Here is a 15,676-nt window from a genome sequence, read left to right as displayed (position 1 = left end):
TCTATTGGTTCTTGGATGGTTTTAGACGCTGTTATGGGGGGGGGGGGGGAGGAGTGACCGACTTCCCTCTCATTGGATATATGAACAACAGTAAAAATTAATCTCCCCCCCCCAAAAAAAAAAAAAAATTAGAAATAAATAGGGGATTGGCTAGGATAATTAGTTTTAGATTTTAGATATAACAGTCCTAATATTATTTTGATTTATCATGTACTAGAGATATATACACTCACATTGATCTAATTAGGGTTGATATGTATCAAATTAGAGGTTGTACACATCTTTTTCAATCAGTGCGCTTACTTTAGGAATTGTGAATAATTCAAACATATGCTAGTTTTTAAAAGGACTCTCCACAAAAAAATCAACTTTGGATTTTTGAAAATCTAACCTGAAACTATTATTCTCTGTTCAATTTTAGGCATTTTTTGTTTTTGTGGCATCGCGATCGAAGCCCTTTGAAAATTTTGTCCGCCGCCTATTTGTACTGCCGCTATAACAATATATACTACACTTTCCTCCACTCAATATGTGTTCGCCGCTAAAGAACATTTGCTCCATTGCAACCGGCCGCTCTACGATTTATCCTCTTCCTTGACTGGACAATCCTGCCGCCTCCATTTTGTGTTCGCCTCCGCCAAATATAACCATCTTTTGCGGCAGTTGCCGCATTCATCGCCCTTCTCCGCCGCTACTCCGCTATACATTGCGTACGTAGCTATACACAACACCCCCAGCCTCCATTTAATTTCTGAACAAGGGAGAGGGGAGCATGTATTAAAAAGCGACGTACAGCGGAGTAGCGGCGGAGAAGGGCGATGAATGCGGCAACGGCGGCAAAAATAGAAGCTAAAAATCACTAAAGCAGCACAAATTAAATGGCGGGAGGATTCACTTAAAGGAGGTAAAAAATTTCAAAGGGCTTCGATCGCGATGCCACAAAAACAAAAAATGCCTAAAATTGAACAGAGAATAATAATTTCAGGTTAGATTTTCAAAAATCTAAAGTTGATTTTTCTGTGGAGAGTCCTTTTAAATGTTCATATGAATAATTATCCAAAATTTTATTAATGAATAAAGTGAACATTTTAAAAATTTTGGAATTTTTCCTGTTAAAAGATGCAAAAAAATCTAAATTGTTTGCTATTTACTGTATGAAAAAATAATCATAGTTTCTTGTTTTTTTACCTGACACTATTTTTCTAAAATTATAACAACAGGTTTTTTAAATCACATTCATTGGTCTTTTTTAGTGTACAAATATTGGGACAAAGTTTTGTCAATGAGAAGTAAAATGATATCTAGACATCTGTAAATAAATCTTTATAATTTTGATACTAAGCATCAATATTATACATCTGATTCTGGTTTTAACTGGTTAATTTTTAAGGATCCTATAAAAACAAACTATTTTATTAATGGCACCATTCAGAAATTTCTTTAACAAACATTCATTTAATTAAGGTATACAATACGTCAATATGCTTATCGAACGCTTTGTTGAATTCTAAAAGACAAAAATTGGTGCTTTCTTGACTCAAGAAACCTAAACGTAAACTAACCTCTTATAAGCTAAAAAAAACTACTTATGAATTAGCTAATTTAGAATAGTGCTGTTATATTAAACTTTGGGCTTTAACCAAATCTAAATCACATATTAAAAATTGAAAAGAATTAAAAGGGGAAATAATTAATTCTTTTTTTCTTTATAACACTTTACTGTTTTTCCTTTAAAAACTATTTTCATCAAACTACTAATGATTATAATTTGTGAAGTTTTTGAGAATATTTATTTCTGTTTTTGCAATTATAAAATGTACATAATGTATTTTCCAAAGAATGTTTTATTATACAATCAACACATATTTTATTACTTTCTGATATGTTACGAACATTATTTTCTTTTAGTATAAAAAGTACAGATATACCATTGGGAAATCATTATCTTTTCTTAGTTCTTTCATACATTTTGTGTGTACTATGAGGATTATGGAGTCAGTAGTTATTTTAATTTAGTTTACATTTTTATTTGAATTTTTCTTCATTTTCTAATCTTGTACTAGTATTATATAAATAAGACTTTAATTAATAAAAATAATTATTTTTGGTTTTTACACATCTAGCTCTAATTACAAAAACAACGTAACCTCTCTTTTAGGCTCTAAACTTGCCGGGACCTCTGAATATAACCTTACCTAACTTAATTTAGTAAAGAATCACAATAGATTCTTATCATCTAATTACTTCAGAGGGCAGTAAAGAGAAAGTCTTATTTAAACTTGTGAAATAAAACATCTAATAAATATTTTTTTGTAATTTTTTTATGCTTGACGAGCACAGAGCCCCCCACCCCCATCCCCCTTTTTTATTACATTGAAAATAGATCTTGTCTTCATGCCAAACCCTAAAGGAAAACAATAACACACGACAAACCATCATCCCCCGTATATTTTCAATTCATTTCAAATTAGGATAAAGGAATTCTGTTCACTATGAGGGAAACCGCCAAATCTTTTTTTTAGGTGAAAAATAAATACCTGGAGCTGCAGGTTGAGAAATCCAGTGAGCTGCAGGCAATGTGCAGGGAGGCGGGTAATGATTATCAGCTCCTACTACAACAAGGTTAGTATTATAATATGCATGGGGGTAATGTTTATTTTTTTAGTAGCGAAGCTACTCTATAAGTTTCCTCTCTTTGACCAAAACATCTAATCTATTTTTCTTGTTGTTAATTAAAACTTGCTTTCTTATAAGTTACACCCACTCCATTTCTGATATTATGTCTAATTTTAAACTTGATCTATAATAACAAAAATATATTAGATTACTTGAACTACTTGTATAGTAACATACAAAGCTATAATAACCTTGAAATTGTTTGGTATTAATCAATAATCACACGAGATTCCTATATGTGAATAAAAAAAAACTAATTATTATTTTGTTACAATAGGTTCTGAGGCAAAGAAGAGTGGAGAGCCAACAAATAATCAAAAGTAAGTTATATTCATTATCATTTATCACATGGATATTTACTCAGAATAAAACACCAAATTAAGTGTACTTAAACATTTTAACATAAAAAATGTAAAAATCAAGGACAACCAATTCTTCATGCCTTTTTTAGAAATCTTTTAATCAAGTTATTTTAATACTCCTTTTTACGTACAATTAATGTCCCGCGGTTTACATAGCAGCAGAAAGTTAAAATATTTTAATTTCAAGTAACATTTGTAAAATAAAAATCGTTCATAATCAACTTACTAAATCTTTGTCTGCTAATTTGCATTATTTTTTACAATCCATATTCATATCCGTGAGTAAGTGATTAACATATTTGTTCTTTTGTTTCTAAACAATATTATTGTTATAATCCAAGATAGATGGGTACATTATAGATACACAGGGTATATTATTTTCTTGAATCAAAAAAATATTAGCAATCAGATAAGAAATAAAAATTTTCTTAAAGATCAAAATTTATTAAAAATTAAAAATATAAAGTAAACAAACGAAAATAATGAAACGAAAAGAACCAGGACATTATCATTATAGACAGCTTTCGGGGGTTAAAAACTAGTATTAATTTTATGATTTTTATTTTATTATTCGAGGATAGTTGTTTGTAATACGATGCATAATTTATCAGTATGGCTAAGAACAGGTTCTAATTCAGCAGATATTAATCGGTTTCAAAGCAATATTGAAAAAAAAACTTAAACTATCTTAAAAGGCAAAAAAAAGTATTCTTACTGAAACAAAAGCGTTTTTTTATGCATTGTAAAAACGTAAAAAATAATACATCATGTTTGTAATTATATTTGGATGAATATCAAAGCAGGAAGAAGGAAATTAATCGAAAAATGTTCGATATATTCAAAAAAGCAAAATACATTTTAAAGCATTATGAAATTAAGAAATATCTAAACATATTAATGTTATTTCACAAGGGCTCTGGTAGGAAATTGACAACTTATTCGTACGTACTGTACTAAATCAATCATTACTTGGACTAATTTAACCAAATTAGGTTTTTTTTAGGTTTTTGATATTTCATACAACCCCCTTGAGTTATTCATTACAGTAAAATACAATTTTAAAATTTATTTACTGTGTAAATATGCATAAATATGACGTTTTTACTGACAATTATGTTGATTTTTACTCAAAGCATATATCTTGTAGAAAATAAAATGATTATAACTTTCGTTCTATTTAAGATAAATTGATGAAATAAAAAGTACATTCAATTTTATTAAGCTGAAAAGTTATTTATTGATATTAAGAAATAATAAACCCCTTTGAGTGGGGGAGGGGGGGGGCGTTGAGTATCGAAATAAGAAACTAATGTAAATTTCTTTTCTACGGTGGGTTTTAATGATTCATATAGCAGCCAAACTGTTTTAGGCAATACCCATTTGTCTGTCTGTCCCTCTGCCTGTCTGTCATTTTGTCTGTCTGTCCCACCAGTGTCTATCTGTCTAACTGCCTCTATTTTGGATTTCAATGAATCATCTAGCATAGCCTAATTGTAATTTGTTAATGCCTCAAAGACTCTCTGTTACTATTTACCTGTCCCTCTGTCTGTCTGTCTGTCCCTCTGTCTGTCTGATCATTCACAGGTTCTCTATTGGATTTTATCTAATTAATTGTCTATTTTAGTAAAACTTTGATAATTATTCTTGCCCGTCTGTCTGTCTATCTACTGAGTTTCTACCCTTGGTCTAACAGACTTATTCACTTAATTTATAAAAAATTAGATTTACCTAATAATATGGTGGTATCTTGTACCAAGAGATACACAAATAACCTTGTGTTGAAAAAAAACAAATAAAAATGATTCAATTTCTTCTATGAAGAAAAGTGTAATACATGTTCCTTTATTCTCTTTGTACATCAAAAATATGTTTCAAATTTATAATATCAGGTTATATTCCATTAATTTATTAACAACTAAATTTTTTGACACCCCACTTATGACTTTTAACAGCCCCCTTTAACTAAAATCAAGGGTGATATTATTAAGATTTTACCAAACCTACTTTACATAAGAAATTTATTACATTTTAAAATTTTTTTTATAAAAAGAGGATTGGGATATATCTCCCTCCCAACATTAACTTTAAAAACTATTGTAAAATATATTAAAAGTTATAAACATATATCTATCAAGATCATTAAAGGAATTAACTCAAGTTTGAGGGGGGGGGGGCTTAATGCAACCATCTCGTAATCAATGCACAAATTGCACTTAGAATTCGAATTTTGTTACAAAACTTGGCATGAGTAATCCTTGGTACATCTATTTTCCCAAAATGGAACAAAAAGTTGCAAAAGTGACGGCTAACAGCTGGCGGCTCAGTCCTTTAGCCGTTTTTGGGCTATATTCAGGGCGAAACTATCATTAATTGCATAGGAATCAACTTTTTGATACATATTTTTGCTTTAAATATCCATTTTTAAAATTTCTTGTACCAGCTGCTAGAACTGGCTAAAAATGGCTGGGAGTGGCTAAGAGTATGAAGAGTATATAGGGCTTGTGACATGTCTAGGGGTAGGTTTTTATTGGTACTGAGCTCAAAAATACTACTATAAATAGTGGGGGTCCATCCATTTGGCAGCTGGGGCTGTTACACAGACTGTTAAAAACCTACCTAGAGACACGTCACAAGCCCTATCTACTCATTCTACTCTTGGCCGCTCCCAGCTGAGCTGTGGCCATTAGCAAGCTGCCAAATGAATTTTTTGTGGTATTTTAAAAATTATTAAAATAAAATTAATGGTCTTCTTATCAATAAAGGGGGGTTTGGTGCTGGAAGGTGGGCAAAATTGATATATATTGAGCTAAAATTTTTAAACTACCTGGTCCAGTAGTTACTGCATCTAAAAGAAAAACAAAATTAAATTTTTTTTTTTAAGTTAGGTAAGAAAAACTGCAAAAATGGAATTTGACTTTGCAGATTTCTTGCTACACCTTCATATGTTATTATTGAGACTGCTCCATTTTTTTGGTAAATTTCAGGTTTATATTGACATACTAGAATTGAAATTTTGTAAAAATCTTTAAAATTGAGATCACACAAAAGAACTAAAAAAACATTCTTTTTGCAGATTTCAAAAACTTTGAAGTGCTCGTGAGGTCACAATTATTGCATCACAGAAAAAAATATTTAGCATGGGTCATTTTTTTGCTCAAATCTACCACATTTTTACTGGGGGCAAAAATTTTTTCAAAATTTTTTCATGGTGGGATGATTTAATCTACAATATATACTTTTGGCTGTTGACAGCTGTTCTCAGCCATTTTTGGCAGTTTTCAGCGAAATCTAGAAATTAAAAAAGTGTTTTTAGTAATATGTCCTTGTCCATGACATAAAGTTATAATGTTAATTAAGAAAAGTTTAATTCCATGGAAATATTAAATTTTTTATATCCTTATAAGCCATTACCCAGCTGCCACTATTTTTGGTAGTATTTTTCAGCTCAACACCCCTTAAAACCTATCCCTAATGGATGATTCCTACGTAATTATTGCTGAAAAATGGCTAAACAGCTGAGCAAACAGCCCTTAGCCATTACTTTTCCAAATTTTTGTTCCATTTTGGGAAAAAATCTACCAAGGATTACTCATGCCAAGTTTTGTAATGAAATTCGAATTCTAGGTGCCATTTGTGCATTGATAACATGATGGTTGCCTTAACCCCCCCCCCCCCCTTAAGCTTAACTTTTTGTTAAATTTTGAAAAACAGACCTACTAAGGATTACACAATACACATGCCAATTTTCATAACAAAATTTGGATTAATTGATTATGGGATGGTTACATTAACTCCCCCCCCCCCCCCTACATATGTATGAGAGTTTCCTCATGTCTCAATTTACTAATTAAAAGTTGTACAGTACAGTTGTACAGAATATTGCAAGATTTTTTTAGTAAAGTCTGGTAATTAATTTACCTAAAAATAGATAGCATAGAATTATCTGAATCAGTGACTTGCTTAAATATACCCTCCTTAAACACCCCCAACCCCTCTTTATTTTAAGGGGTGTAAATTTATTTCCTTTATACCCCTTGGAATTTATAGAGGGGTGTATCTGAGGGTGTAGGCTCTTGTCTAGAGGGTGGACATGGGTGGACACCTAGGGAGGTGTATCCATCCCCCTTAATTTTACAAGGGTGGTGTAAACAACCCCTATACCAACCTTTTGCACGCCTTTGATCTTAACTATACTTTTAGAGTACATAAAGTTGTAAATTCAGTAACTATTCTACAAAAATTATCTTCCTAAATTGATATATGATTTTCAGGGTAATCTTCGGTGGACTAAACATTAAAATTTTATGGAAAAAAAGATATCTTTGGAACATGCATGTCTTGAAATTATCCCCCCTTTGTACTCAATACGCATTATTAATTCTAAGTGCGTCAATTTTGCGTTTAAAGATACCCTTAGTTTAAGCATTAATTTCTCCAAAAATTGATAAAAAAAAGATAAATTTTTTTTGATAAAATGATAAAGTATATGTAAAATGAAATAACCAGCAAAAAAAAATACAAAATTACGTTAAATAGAACGAAAATTAGAGCGTTTTGTATGCCTTATAAAATGCGTATTTCTCATGAAAATTGTAACGATTTAGTGCCTTGAGTAAAATGTTTACAAACTTCTCGCTTTTATAAGAAAATAGAGCCTTTGTGATATAGCAATGAATAAGAAGTTTTTTTTAAAATTTATAACAAGCTAATACTAATTTAGAAATAACAGGATCTCTGTCTGTACCGAAGGATCTCGAAACCCGCCGAACTGATATGGTTCTCCTTTACAGTGTAGGTCCTGGTAGGGTGTATAGCTATTTTGGGGGAGAGTATCAAGAGAAATCGCAAAAAAATATATAAATAATCATATCTAGAGGCCGAAAATATATTTGTTGGTAAAGAGCAGATCTTAACACAGATTGAAAAAAAAAACATTTTACATTCCCCTAGAGGCATCTACGGGCGTATCCGCTATTAATAAATAAAAGAAAAAGAAGAGCCCTCTCTGCTTCTATCTTGGTTTAACTCATTTTTTCCCCTGAATCTAATTAAAGTTGAAAAGGTATGAAAAGCTGGAAAAACCACGCGTTCTCATTCTGAAGATAAGGAAATATTTGAAAATAAAAATTCTTTTAAAAAATTGAATAAAATAAATTAAAATTATATATTTTGTCAATATTTGGATCAATAAAAGAAAGAATTTGTTTGGGCGAGGAAAATATTTCTCTTTGAATATATAGGTACCCTAATCCAAAACAATTATAAACCTTACCTGGACCAGAGTGAATCTTCTTTGTAAAGGTTAACTATATCGGTCCAGCGGTTAGCAATATCCAAGATGCTCAAACACCCTGTTACTTTTATTATAAATTAGGAATTGAATTTTCCTAATACGTGTCCTGGCATTCAATTTTTCCGTGAGCGTGGTTTTAAAAATGCTGACACTGCTAAAATTATTTCTATTTCATATGGGCGCGTGTGCATGAATTGGAATTAAGTTTTCTCAAAGCTTTTTAATACAATTCAAATTCTTTTATCAATTTCTTTTTTTGGCAGATTATTTTTTTTGTCTTTTGTTTGGTTTTGTAGAAAAATTGTGAGGTAGGAGTTGCTAATTATATCAGAAATCTTAAGGGATAAGACAATGGTCAAGAAATTGATGTACAATGATGATACAATTCAAAATCTAATAAAAGGTCCAAAGTGGTTAAGACATCGAAAAAGAAAACGTTATTATAAAACTTTGGGGACAAGTGTAATAAAGAGCCCTCCCGTTTTCTTTTGAAGTAGATGACCCCTCTTCAACTTTTGTCAAATTAAATATGTAACTGCCTGTCCTGTAGTTACAACAAGCATGTTTGAAAAGTAGAAACAAAAATGACCAGTGTTTACCGAGATCTTTATGTACAAACGGACATATAAACATTCTCCTTTATTTAAAAAACATGATGCTCATCTTTTTGAGATTCTTTACCTCTGTTTCTACAAGTTAGGAAAAGGTTTAAATGAAAGTAAAAATGTCATGTAAGAAAAAATGAAGATTTTTAGAGATTTAGAGTACATATAATTGAAAAAGAGAGTACATAAAGCGAAAAAGTATTAAGATAAACATTGTTCTTATGATATTAAATAACGACAATCTTAAAATTAGAATAGAGAATAGTTTTTAACAATGCATAAACTATTTAAAAAGAAAATAATAAAATAATAAAAAAACATGCAAGTTAAAGAATAACTTTAACGCACAAACAACATCATAATAAAGTAAACAGATGTCTTTTTGTCTGTTTGTACCGAAGGATCTCGCTAACCGCTGATGCTCCTTTACAGTTTAGCTTCGCATAGGTCCTGTGAAGGTTCATAGCTATTTTGAGAGAAGGATTCCAGAGAAATCACCAAAAATTGATAAAAAAAAACGCCGCCCTGCTGATATTTTTGGCAATCAGCTAAAAACATAACTAACACAATCTAGTGATGAAAAAAATATTTTTGGTAAATAGCTGATTTAAGCATAGATTGAAAAGAAACAATTTTACGTGTCCCTAGAGGCCTTCAGGGGCGTATTCACTAGTAGTTAATGAAGTATCTACACTGACACTAAAAATATTGAGACAAAAATAAAGATATGAATATTGAATAAGGTTCCCAAAAAAAAAATAATCCTTTATTCTGCATGAAGATTGCATCTCACCCCCATTGGAATTTTTTTCAAAAAAAGAATCTTCATATTTCATTAGATTTAGTTAGATTATTAACTGAAATGGTTGTTGTTTTTTATGGATATATTGGTTAGTTGGGTTTTTGTCACCCATTAACAAAAAGTGGATATATAAGAGATAGTTTTCTGAGAATGCTGACCCATGTGAAATTCAACAATTCTAAAATATGAAATCACTTTTTATTCTGTCAAAATCTCAAGTGGAAAAAAATATTAAATGAAATTTTTCTTCTTCTGTTCACAAAGCATTTGTGTGTTTGTATGTGTGTGTGTTTGTGAGTATGTATGTATGTATGTGTGTTTGTGTGTGTGTTTGTGTGTGTGTGTATGTATGTGTGTTGACATCACTTTCTATGCCATGGTAATATTCTTTGACTGGGACTTTGTTTCTATATAATTTTCTATCCCCGGACAACTGTATATAAAAATCATACAATGAGAATCAAAATTTCCGTATGATGTTATACAAATCTACGTTCGTCGTTGGGAAGGTAATTGGTTTGAATCTCAACCTAAACCGTGTATTAATGTTATAAGTTGTACCTTCAGTTGATATGTCAGATACGTGACATTAATAGTAAGGGTAGGGTGAATGCCTTGGCTCAAAAATTGCGCAACTCTTATTATGTACTTCCAGATAAAGTCGTGTCAAAGAAAGTATGAATTCAGGGTTATCAGTTTCGAGTCTCCTGGACAATTATCTTCCAAACTGATTCCAAGGGGTTACCTAAAAATCGTAATTTGTCATGTTTGGAATAAACTCTAGTTATAAATTACTTTTTTTTATAAATTGCTGATAAAATCTATGTGTTTTTTTCTGCTCTTTTTTGGGTTATTTGTTATATTTTTATGGACATGATGTGTGTGAGTATTTCTATATATCAAACTATTCATGTTAGATAAGTTATATTTTTTTTCTTGGGAAATTTTACAGGTGCTTACAAAAGTTACAAATTCAACTATTTATTTTTTTACATAAATTCTCTTATATGTAAAATAAATTCTCTTTCTAGTTTTTAGTAGCGAAGCTACTCTATAATTCACTTTGTCTGTCCGTCAGTCAGTCCGTCAGTAAGTCCGTAACGCTATGGGGGAAATGGGATTTAATCAGCTCCTATAAAAGATAGAATGCTGAATTTTTGACAACATTCCTCTTAGTAAGGAGCACAATTAACTATAAAACATCAATGGCGGTCGGACCGCTTTTTAGCAGGTTTTAGGCTATTTTTGTATTTTTCACATTTTTCTGCATATCTTTGGTGTTTATAGTCCGATTTCCAAATTTTTTTTCAGTTATAGAAATCAAAATAAAATTTCCTATCGTTGAAAGAAAACAACTATGACGGTCAGACTACCTTTAAACAGGTTTTAGGCTATTAAATTAGGACTTTTTTTGAGAAAAAAAAGAATTTTTACAGTTTTGTTGCGGTTAAGGGAAGGCTTTTATTATTTTGTGGGAGGATATTTTCACCCTACCAATAAAAAAACAACCTCACCCCTCAAATTGGGGAGGGGGGACTTTTCCCTTTCCCACCTTAAATGCCTCTAGAGGCTTCTAGAGGCGTAGCCGCTAGTTATACATAATTTTTTTGAATTATGTTAAAATTGTTTGTAATAAATATGAATTCCAAATTAAAATGAAAAATGTAAGAAACAAATATTAAAAATCAAATATTTATGAAAATGCAGATTAAAAATATTTCTAAGAAGCAGAAAATGTAGGAAATGCAAAATATTGATAAATGATATTTCTTTTTTAGATATGTCATTTGGATATTATTGATTTTATGAGGAAAATTAAAGACTTTCCCTAGTTCTTGAATTTTTAATCTACTTTTTATTGGTAATTGTCTAAAATGACACATAACTAAGCGCAGACTATTTTTGATACATAGGTAAAGTCAAACAAAATTTCATAAAATGTTGACAATTACCTGGATATTTTAACAATTTAGTAGTATAAATTTTGTCGCTAGTAACCAAAAATATGGGAAGGAAGAAAAATGAAATTTTTCTCAGTATGGCGTCAAAACTGGTTTATATCCGGTGGATTAGAACCGGTTCTCTTATAATGTATCGTATTATTATCATCGGAAAGCTGTCTATAATACGATGCGTTAAACATCTATCATTATATTTGTTTTCAGAATCATAGCCCCTGAGTTAAGCTCACAAGAAAAGGCCTCTGAAAGTGTGAATAGCGAGGTCGGGGAGAGCGGTCAAAGTGGCCAGAGCGGACAGAGCGGTCAAAGCGGGCAGAGCGGACAGAGCGGCCAGAGCGGACAGAGCGGCCAAAGCGGGCAGAGTGGTGAAAGAAGCCAGAGCGGCAAAAGTGTCAATAGCGGTCAGGCCGCCACTTCCACCGCCTCCCCGCCAGTGTCAATAGACGCGCCCCCTTCCTCCAATACAGCTTCCTCAATATCGCCGGCACCGCCAATTACAAACCCCCTAAATGGCGGTGTTATACTAGCTGCGCCGATATCGCCGCCACAGACAACTGCTTTATCAGCCATACCTGTTAAAAGCAACACAGTAATAGCAAACGGTGGTACAAATAATGCAACCATACATGACAATAATAAACATGAAAATCATAACCATGCAGTTGAAACAATATCAAGTGAAAAGACAAGTTATATTAAACCACCGCCACCGTTAACAACCACCGTTGTTACAAACTCCCATACAACGTTGCCAAGCTGCCGCCGTGGCGGCAAGAGTACAACATCTGATAAACAGAACATAGGCCGGCGGCGAAAATCAGCGACAGTTTGTTGCCACATTAAGCCGAGCAAACATTGCCATAGATCGTCGGCGGTAAATAACGGTGGTACTGGTACAACGGGTGCCGGCGGTGGTGGAAAGTGTAGCAGATCGTCTAGAGACGCCAACGGCTGTGAAAAACGGAAGCATACTTGTAAACGGTATTCTCTAGACTCTATTTCTCACACAAACTATGCTGAAACAGAGGTGGAGGGTGATCATGGTGATGATGATGATCAAGTTGACATAGTTGAAACCAATCATTGTGGTGACAGAGACAATGAGAATTCTAATTATTGTGACAAACATTCTTCGCAGGTAAAATATCTCATATTCGATTCGACTAACATGATGATTCTTTTTAAAGTTTTTAAATTCCTATGACGATTAGTCACCATGAAAAGCTTCTCTATAGTCAAGTCTAAAAATATATGTACGTATTTCTGAAATATTTCTATACATATTTGGTATGGTAAAAAATAAAAAAGGAAAATATTTTGACAAAGTCTGCCGGTCAATAAAAACAATTTAGAAAAACATATTTGTTAATGACAATTTTTTTGTTTAAAGTTGTATCAAAATACATTTTTATTAAGACGTTTTATATTTAAGGACATTGACATTGGGGACCAAACCAATTCATACTATAGTTCAAGTTGCCAACATACAGAGGTAACTAAAAAGTTTTGGGCCTTGGAATATTACTAAAGATTATTTTGAGTAGCTTTGCTATAAGTGTTTGTGTCTGTATGCAAATTATTCTGTATGTCTGTAATAAACAGTTGGTAAGTGTAATTCCCAGTATACTTACTTTCCCATTCTCTTAACTTTCCCAATTCCAGTTTTCCCTATAAAATTAAGTAGTTTTTATACAGCCACCCAAAGATATAACTCATGACATACAAGTAACGTAGCATATTAATCCAAGTAGTTTTCATATTTTCATAGAGAACAATTACTCTGGTATAATTGTTGAAAACTTTTGTACTTTTATCTTTTATTGTAAGTCTCTCTTTTTTTTCAAAATGTTTTTATTTTTGTCTTTAACCTTTCAGTCCATAAATATATTTCCTTTTTCTATAATTCCCATTTCTAATTTAGTAACCTATTCCACTGAGAAATGTTTTAAATTGTACTCTTAGATTAAAGTAACAAATATATTTTTTGAAAATTTGGCTTACGTAACACGTTCCTAAAACTGTAAAAGAAGTAGGATGTTTGTCCGACTTTCTGTTCTCCTATAAGCTTTTTTGCCAAAAGACCTCGCTAAGCTTTGGACCTTATGGATTCTCAATGCAGAATATTATAAGCTTTGTTTCTTTTAGGGGTAAATTATGCTAGATTGGAACCTGTGTCTTAAAAAGCCTTTTTAAATTCTCAAGAAAAACTGTGTATGTCTGTTTATTTCGACTTGGCAGCGTCCTCGTTATTTGTTTGTCTGTATATATTTTACACACTAGTCGTGGTTGAAATAGAATAATAAGGAAATTGTCAAATATTTTACAAGATTCATATTGTCTCTTTTATTGTTTATAGCCTGTAGAACTCTAATTCTGTTGTAATATGACTACAGTTTCATGAAATTAACATAATATCACAGTATAGCTGATATTATTTGGAGCGGTAATGCTTAATTAGTAGACAAATCACCTTCCATTGACGTCAGCCATTACTGATTTTTCAATCGAAGTATCATATACAAGTTTTTGTTGGATCGTATGTATGTCAACACACTGCATGAAGTCCAACTGGGATAGTAATGGTATTCAGTATTTATGTTATATAGACCATAAAATAAAGTTTTACAACTCTTTCTACAAACATTTTCTCTACATTTTCTCGCCTTAGATAAACAAATATTATTAAAAGATTTTGTTGCTCTACATCTAGTCTGCTCCTCTAGCATCTAGGGTTCTGTTTTCAAAAGGTAGGGAGGTGAAAAAAAGAGACTGTAGCATTAAACCATCCTTTCCAAAATGAAGAACTAAATTGGTTTATTAGTTTTAAAGATCTTAACGGACAAACCAAAAAATTACCATTTAGCCTGAAAAAGAATTGTTTGAAAAAGATTATTTTAACCTAACTAACAGGTACCTAGTTTTATTTTTTATACCTAATGCATGCATAGATATTTGTAAAGAGTAAAGATAACAGGGGTGTTTTCCAATTTGAAAACAAGGCATGCGAACAGGATGTGTGTGTGTATGTATCCAAAACCTCGCTAACTGACATGGTTCTCTTTTTTAGTGATAGTCCAGGGAAAGTTTTTGATTATATTTGGGGACGTGTACCTCAAACCTACCAAGAATAATCGAACTTAGACCCTCCCCCCCGCATTTTTCTCAATAAAAATAAAATTCAAAATTGAGTGTTGAATTCGCCTCATTTATGCACCTCCAGAGGAGTAATCGCTTGTAAATTCAATGTAAAAAAAATGTTTAATATTCTTGTTTTAAAGCATCTAAAAATAAAATGGTTTTAACATAAAAATTTTCTTTGTCTCTATAGATTAAGAAAAGGATGAGTAAGAATAAGTTAATGCCATTCGTAGGGACATGCTTCCATACAAAAAATAGACCGTTTACAGGGTCATAACATGTAAAATAAACTGAATAGCCATTTAAAATACATAGTTGCATTGTCCCTAGCGTCTAGGGGACGAAGTCCAATCTGTACCACTTTTGCACCACTTTTAATTCCTGTGACGTTATAAAATGAGGGAGATGAGAGGAGAAGTGGGAAAGAAAACCCCCCAAAAAGAGATGGAGAATATGACGTCAAAAGTGGTACAGATTGGGCTTCGTCCTCTAGGGGTTTCATTCCAAAAAACAAATGAGATTTTCATGCTTTATTGGTAAAATAAATAAAAAAAAGACAGGTTTAAAAGTTTGCTTGGGGACACCAAGCTTTTGGAGGGTTTTTCTAAAACCCACCTCCTCTCAATTGAATACTTTTATAGTATGTCATTATGTATACTTTTTTTTAAATATGAAATTTTAAACAGAAATTTTAATTAATTACACAGTTACAAAATCTGGCAATTAAGAATTTCTGCCTTCAGTTAATTCTGAGATCTCTTGATAAAATACCTCACACCTCCAACTACTTTACTGTATAAAAAAAACTCTATCCTCCTTTGATAGACAGGAAATGAAAT

The 15,676-nt window shown here is 31.8% G+C and overlaps 1 protein-coding gene across 1 annotated transcript in view; it reads left to right on the top strand.

Moving 5' to 3' along the window:
* Nucleotides 1–15,676, top strand: part of LOC145315227 (uncharacterized) — a 141,305-nt gene that overhangs the window by 111,779 nt on the left and 13,850 nt on the right. The window contains exons 25-28 of the mRNA XM_080155265.1: nt 2,523–2,622; nt 2,954–2,996; nt 11,904–12,837; nt 13,132–13,191. Of these exons, the coding sequence (XP_080011391.1) occupies nt 2,523–2,622; nt 2,954–2,996; nt 11,904–12,837; nt 13,132–13,191 (1,137 nt within the window). The remainder of the gene's footprint in view (nt 1–2,522; nt 2,623–2,953; nt 2,997–11,903; nt 12,838–13,131; nt 13,192–15,676) is intronic.

Source organism: Acartia tonsa, chromosome 1 (genome assembly GCF_053477335.1).
Source record: "Acartia tonsa isolate MP-2025a chromosome 1, ASM5347733v1, whole genome shotgun sequence".
NCBI classification, from domain to species: domain Eukaryota; kingdom Metazoa; phylum Arthropoda; class Copepoda; order Calanoida; family Acartiidae; genus Acartia; species Acartia tonsa.
This window is presented reverse-complemented; position numbering and strand designations above follow the sequence as displayed.